At 44.2% G+C, this 7500-nt stretch overlaps 1 protein-coding gene across 1 annotated transcript in view; it reads left to right on the top strand.

The window, feature by feature from the left end:
* Positions 1 to 5202, top strand: part of hectd2 (HECT domain containing 2) — a 35577-nt gene extending 30375 nt beyond the window's left edge. Inside the window, exons 19-21 of the mRNA XM_012833389.3 lie at positions 1921 to 2036; positions 2480 to 2623; positions 3587 to 5202. Coding sequence (XP_012688843.1) covers positions 1921 to 2036; positions 2480 to 2623; positions 3587 to 3707 — 381 coding nt within the window. The 3' untranslated portion in view covers positions 3708 to 5202. The remainder of the gene's footprint in view (positions 1 to 1920; positions 2037 to 2479; positions 2624 to 3586) is intronic.
* The last annotated feature ends 2298 nt before the right edge of the window (positions 5203 to 7500 follow it).

A 7500-nucleotide genomic window follows, 5' to 3' on the forward strand; every position in this document is an offset into this window, starting at 1 on the left:
TAACTGGTGTGTTTTGGCAGAATAGCTGGCAATGTCATGCTGTGAAAGCTTTTCTTCCATTTTTGCAGGGGGTTCCAACCTGGAACACAGAACTACATAGGGCATATCCTGGATGGCTAGTGGGAAAGACACAGGTGTTTATATGTCCTTTACATGACCGTATGCTATCAAAATGAATTTGAGGATGGTACCAAAACTAGTTGCCTATAAAACCATACCTTGTTGCATGTCGCATGTGACATCAAACACCATCAGCTGGTGTCTGACTGCAAACGACTGGACTTTAAGGCGTTGGCTACTGACCTGCCATCTTTGTAGGGTGTTGGTTTGCATGCTGATAAGTTAGTGTACATAAAGCTGTCGTAACTGTGTCCTTTATCTGAGTTAGATAAGGGCAAGGGCATAGCTTGGCTCCGTCAGGAAAAGTGGACTCCCTGTCAAATCGGTCACAGCATTTAATACACGTACTGTAAATCTGCATGTAATTCTGAATAGATAATAAAGAGTAACATAACCTATTTAAGTTAGTATAGTACTGACTTGATAGCCATTACTTACTGACAAAAGAAAATATCTGATCTGTGATCAGTTAAACAAGTCGGTCGGTGATGCTGCATACCAAAATCACTGGTGTTTGCCTCTCCTAGGTAGAATTACTGTCTCCATATAATGATATGACGTCCGCTTGATGGCTGTGGAAAATTACTGCCCCAGCTCTCCGTAGGCCAGATGTGTTAAGCATACCACACTGACAGGGGTCATTGTGCACAAGTTGGAAGTAACTGCTCACATGAAGTCATGCTTGGAGAGTGTATTTACAATTAACTTAAACAGTGAAACTGTTGGGACTAGACCTAGTATGTGTGTCATGTGTGTCTCGAGTGCATTCATCTTTATGGCAAAGGGTCTGCAGTAGTTAGACTCTGACCCACATAAGGTTCATTTGGCAGTAAATCAGTATATAAGCTGAAACCATCCACCTAGAAACCTCAAGTCCAAGAAGCCCCCTCTTGCTGTAATCTTGTGGCCCGTTAACCAGGGCGTGTAACCAGGGCGTGTAACCAGGGCGTGTAACCAGGGCGTGTAACCAGGGCTTGTAACCAGTGCGTGTAACCAGGGCTTGTAACCAGGGTGTAGGAGATAACTGTGCTCTTACGCCATTACCCCATTCAGTTACCCCACGCTCAAAGGCAGTGCTGGTCTTTGCCTCCATTCTGAGGATAATGTGGAATTTAGCATGGATGTGGCAAATATTATGCTGGGTCTGCCTTCGTCATCCTATAGCTGACAGTGTGGCATTACAGAGTGGGCTTAACTACCCAAGGAGCTGCCAAGGCATTTGGTTTAACTTTGTGTGTTTCATGAACTTTCCCTGAACAAACATGAGCTTTCAAGGCTTTTTGAATTTGTATTGTTTGCATGAGTTATAGGTATTCATGGCAGCTCACATTACATCAGAGTATATCAGAGAAACTGAATGTTTCAGCTGAACTGAATTCTTTGAAGGGTTTTCAAATTGCAGTGGCTATAATCTCTGGGATGTACAAACAGTCCAAATATTCTAACAAACCACATATGAATGTCAGAAATGTCTCAGTGAAATGTGGTCCATGGCCATGCAATATGCCAACGGGGATACATCAAGTATCAAGACCATACTTTTGATATGTAAAGCACATAGGTCTTGATAAATCCATAAACCAGTCAGCTAATTTATCCAACTATCCACCCATCCATCTATCCATCTATCCATCTATCCATCCTTCCATCAATCCATCAAACTATCCACCCGTCTCCCTATCTATGTATCTATCTATGTATCTATCTATCTATCTATCTATCTATCTATCTATCCCTCCCTTCCTCTTTCCATCCATCCATCTGTATTTCCATCAATTAATCAGTGTTTTTCTCCTGTAGCTTCTGAGGCCAGAGGAAGTGGAGGTCCTGGTGTGTGGCAGTCCCCACCTGGACATGGTTTCTCTGCAGAGGGTGGCTCAGTACGAGGGCTACAGCAAGACGGACCCCACCATCCGGTACAGACATCTCCCCCCGCTCTCCATCTCCTCTCCGCACGTCACACACACACCCTAATCCATAGTGACTGTAGCCATGCCCACGATCCTACGTGTCAAACAGATTACATCTCACAGTGGCCATTTGCCAGAACACACAAACAAACATACACTCAAACACCAGTTGCTTGGGTTCCTAGTCGAGCTCATAAACCTTACTGGATGATCTCATTAAGATTATTGTCCTTTATGAGAGCAGTGATATTTGTAGAGTTTTGATGAGGTCTGAAACTGTGTGACATCTACAGTCAGGGTACAGTAGCAAAGGACAGAAGGATCTGGAAAGATTGAGGCCTCTTGAGCCCCCTAATTCAAGTGTTTTGTTTTGTTGATAGCCCTGTGATTTTCGTGTTTGTTGCCATGTCCTCCCTTGACCCACTCCCCTCACTCCCCCATTCCCCCAGAGCATTCTGGGACGTGGTCCTGGTGTTCCCCCTGGAGCTGCAGAAACGCCTCCTCCACTTCTGCACCGGAAGTGACCGCGTTCCCGTGGGAGGCATGGCCGACCTCAACTTCAAGATAACCAAGAATGATGTTTCCACTGACTGGTAGGCCTCTCCTCTTCTCTGGGCTCTGGCTTCAGGCCTCGCTGCAGATAATGATGTTTATGTGTTGATATGCATCCAAAAGACGACTGAAAAAGGACACAATGCAGGCAGTGCATGATCCAACTGGGAATCTGGGAATTCACAGCACAGACTAAGAAGAAATAAAAACAGATTTTTTTTTTTTACCACAGATGTACCTAACATTTACTGAGGTATAAAAACTATTCCGAGGGCTGTCAAGCAATAAAAAAAAATCTAATTAATTACATGCTTTGTGATTAATTAATCAAAATGAATCGCATGTGTCAATTTGCCGTGAAAAGCAATTCAAAATCTGTCACATTTACCATTGATGTGAAGTGACTAAGTAAACAAGCCTGGGCAGTGTGATGTTCACCACACATTAGTGTCAAACTTCTAACTTTAATGAACTTCATTTAATGAAGAACTCTTCAATCCTGATTAATCCATCTCATATTTTGTCTGAAACTAGCAAGCTAACTAATATTGGTGACGTCAGACACTACAAAACAAACAAAACAAACAAACAAGGCAGACTTTAGTCAGTTTATTGTTGCACAATGACACACAGCAACGCACACGTGCATATATTAGGTGGCGACACAGAACACACACACACGCACACGCAGACCGAGGTCGCCGTGAATTTGACTACTCCAACAACTAAAGCACTGATCAAATCTTGTGACACTGACACACTGACCAACTATAGGAAAAACCTCTCAGAAATATATTGCATGTTTTGATGTGGTTCCTTTAAAATTCCATGGATTCTAATTGGCTGTCAGTTTTTTTATCATTCACACAATCGGACGGGCCTTTATTGTCTCTGTAGATCAGCTCACACACAAGATGAATTAAAAACAAGTACTGTGTGTGCTGAGTCCTTCTTTGAGGAGCTTCATGTAATTCTTCATCCTTTCTGTGTTTTTTTTTTCTCAGGCTGCCGGTGTCCCACACGTGTTTCAACCAGATCGGCCTACCTCCGTACAAGAGCAAGAAAGAACTAAGACAAAAATTAACCATCGCCATCTCCAATGCCGAGGGCTTTGGCCTGGAGTGAATCTGAAGGTCATAGAAGATCAACGTCAGACGATCATCAGCCCCTTCTTTTAACTCGTTAACACAGACTAAGTGTTACAGATTTGGTCCTTTCAGAAAGAAAAATATGTTTAACACAAAAGGTGGCATGCCCAAGAGGACGCTGGGAGAAGCTCCAGTTACATTTCCACTCTCATGAGTTCACACGAGAGGTTTTCTTTTTTTACTTTTTAACCGACCTCTGTAAAACCAGCATTTCTTCAGGAGTAATTTTCTCTGGCAATCAATTCTTTTTTAGACTGTATTGTTGCATATGCCATTGACCTAGCCATGGTGCATCATTGTTTTTGCATTGATACTTAAATTTGCTTAAGTTTTAAGCAGAGCACAAAATTATCCAAAAAAAGTATTATTTAACACCTGACATTTGCGGCAGATGTGTTGGTCATGTAACAAGGAAATAGAGACTGTGCTCACACAGTGAGGTGCTGTCAGTTGTATAGTTAAAGCTCAAAAGGAATCTAGGTCAGGACAGGGTAGGTCTGGGTAAATAATAACCTCGCTAACAATCGGTCAGCCTGAAGCTGCCTGTGTTTCTTAAAGGGACATGGCACATTTTCTCTATGCACCTTTGAACAGCCTTATCCAGGGGCTGGTGTTGGCTATTGGACACATAAATTGTCCTTTAAATGTCATCGTTTGTGTCCTCGTGTCCATATGAGCAAATGAAGAAATATAAAGCATTTATTTCTTTTAAGTATTTTTAAGGGACCAAGAGATTTTGTTGCTTGCTGCCTGCTCTTGTTGAACTTGAAGTTGACGACCTTTTAGGACGTTAAGCCTGAAGGAATTTTTTTTTGTTGTTGTTTTTTTGTTTTGTTTTGATGTCTTTTTTGAGTTTGTGCTTGTTCTGTTTCTGCTATGTGAAGTTTGCGCCGCGGGACCTGCCGGTGGCTTCTGTCAAGTCGAGTCTGGCACTGCCACCACCACTGCCATGCCTCGGTGACACACAGATCATCCAACCCTTGACTGACAGATCACCCCTCTGATCTTTCTAGTCAAGCAGGTGGGCAGAAAGGTCTGTGGGGTTTTGCGATGACATTGTCCTGACCTGACTTAATGTGTCAGGTGACTGTTCAAGTGTAGGCTGTGAGTCACTGAGGAAAGGCCGTGCTCACAGGAACTTCGGTACTTCAGTGGAGATACGTGCAGTTCACACACCAGAGCCTGATAGCTCTATAGAGTTCTATATTGATAACTATTGATAACTAGCCTCGGCTTTGCACATATAAGCTGACCCCATGGACCCTTCATTTCAGTGCCGTGCTTATGATTTATCTCTGGTTCCACGTCACTGTGGCGATTGTACCCGACATGAACTGTGCCCAGTGAAAGAGGCCTTGTCGAGTCAGCCTGGCTTAACATAGAGGACCGAATACAGTTGTATTTGCCATGTATTTATTGTTGATGTGAACGCCTTTTAAAAAATGCCCATTAAAAGTGCTTTGCAGTGCAAACAAGTCTCTGTTTTTCTTTTTTTCAAACCACTTTGTGTTCATGCTGTCCTCCTGCAGGCAGGGATAGCCAGGTTGTGGGGGAGAAACGAAGGCTCAACTTGAGACTTTAAATCTCAATTTAGGGTATTTAGGGTAAAAAGTGGTTTACATGAAGATCCTCCTGAATCCTGTCTTTCTCATAAGAGGGAGCTTCATTGTGAAAGGAGGATTGCTGACTGAGCAGATTTTTAAAGGCTTTTGGCAGAGTTGCAGCTGAAATGAGGGAGTGGATGAAACCTCAGGAGTTATTGAGATTGTTTTGTGAGAAGGCCTCGGAAAAAAACAAAGAACTAGTGGAAATAACAGCCACATACACTGGCTCCAGGAGTCAGTGCAATTAACACGCTAAACTGTTAAACTGGCTGTTGTTCCCAGATATTGCAAGTTTTTTTATGTGTCCTTTCCCCCATGAGAAGCACATGCAAAACATCCATTAGGGTAAAGAGGAGGTAATATAAGTCTAATCTTAAATCTAAACCATAAATCAGTTTTCCATGGTGTTTCAGACATGGGTTTGGACATTGTATAGGACATGGGTTTGGACATTATATGGTGCACTACTACAGCATAGCTGTGTGTTCAGTGTCAGTAGGGTTGTAAACAGACCAGTGCAAACATAAACTCTGAGGGTCTATATAGTATTACTGAATGCTGTCAGTGAACTGTCACATATAGCTTAGCATGATCTCAGGACCATCAGCACTATGCACACGAGATCCATCATCGCTCTGAAACGAGATCCATCATCGCTCTGAAACGCTGCCGAGTGGTTTTCATGGTTTCCATGCACCGCACACCACAATGGGCACCTGCTGTACTTTAGAGGTTGATTCCGGTAATCTTGTAGGACGGTCGGTAAACACTTTGATCTTTGTCCAACAGGTGACTTGCAAATCACACTGGAAGCAAAATACATTTTCCACACAGACGTGTGGTCTTTTCCATCCTCTTCCTAACTGCCCTATACATGTCCAGTAATCTATTTCTGTGCCTTTGTCCTTTTTTGAAAGCGTTTTCCATGGCCCGGGAGCCTGTGAGAGGGGCATTTGAGGATCCTGTCCAACAATTGACACACTCTCAGGGGTGATAACTGCCCCGGGGACATCTGAGGCCACGTAGCAGAACCGCATAGCGGATCAGAAGACCATGTCACTCTATAATCAGCTTGACCTTCTGTCTCAGGCCTCCAAGATTTCAAAAGCACGGTGATGAACAAGCTGACTGTGCGTCCACACCTACGGGTGACACCAGGTCAGCGGAGGGCTGGAAGCCAAAAAGCTTCACTGGCCAACACGGTCCGGTTGTTTCCAGCCGCTCCCGGTCAAGGTCTGCCAGCTCAATCGACGCACATGGATGGAGCAGAGCAGAGTGGCGTTTAAGCGGCCATTAAACAACGTGTGATCTATCCCCGATCTATCATATCATGGGAGCCGCTCTATGGTGACAGCAGGACCATACAGGCTGCCTCTTGTTCTAAATGGTATGCTGATCCCCGGCCAAAACCCTATTGAAACTCTGCAGCCCTGGAGCACTGCCAGCTTAGGCTAATGCACATGCTGGCACATGCTGGCATGGTTACCAGCGGACATCAACAACAAGAATGCCATAGGATTAGGGGAGTTGGATGTGGTTTGTGAGACACGCACCAAACAAGCAGGTGCAAAGGAGAGGACAGCAGGGGAAAACAAGGTTACTGCCCCAGATAGTGTTTGGGCCAGGGGCTGGTGTGGCCCTGGTCTGGTACTGATCTGCTCCAGGGGGGATGTTATCTGGGGTGAGTTGGTGTGAACCCAGATGCAGGCTACTCATTAAACATTCCTTATGAGCTCCCTATTGATTGGTGCTGTGCTTGCTATGTACCGTTACATAATAGAAAACATTACATGTGCCCCCAAGATATATGGAATATATTTGAGTCCACGTGCACACGTACATGTCTGTTGGTGAATCTGTGTGTGTGTAGGGGGGGCATGTGAATGTGTCAGTCTATGTGTGTGGGAGTGAGAGTGTGCATGTGTGTGTGTGTGTGTCTATGAGCGAGATTGCGTGTGTGTGAGTGTATGTGTGTGTGTGTTTGTGTGTATGTGTGTGTTTGTGTGTGTGCATGTGTATGTGTCTGTGTGTATGTGACAGAGGGAGCCTGTGTGTGTGTGTGTGTGTGAGTGAGAGTTCATGTATTGTTTGTGTATGTGTGCCTGCATTGGCTCTTTCTATATGGTTTAATACCAGCTGGGAAGTGGATGTTGTTGTTCCCTCTAG

The sequence above is a fragment of the Clupea harengus genome, chromosome 23 (genome assembly GCF_900700415.2).
Source record: "Clupea harengus chromosome 23, Ch_v2.0.2, whole genome shotgun sequence".
NCBI classification, from domain to species: domain Eukaryota; kingdom Metazoa; phylum Chordata; class Actinopteri; order Clupeiformes; family Clupeidae; genus Clupea; species Clupea harengus.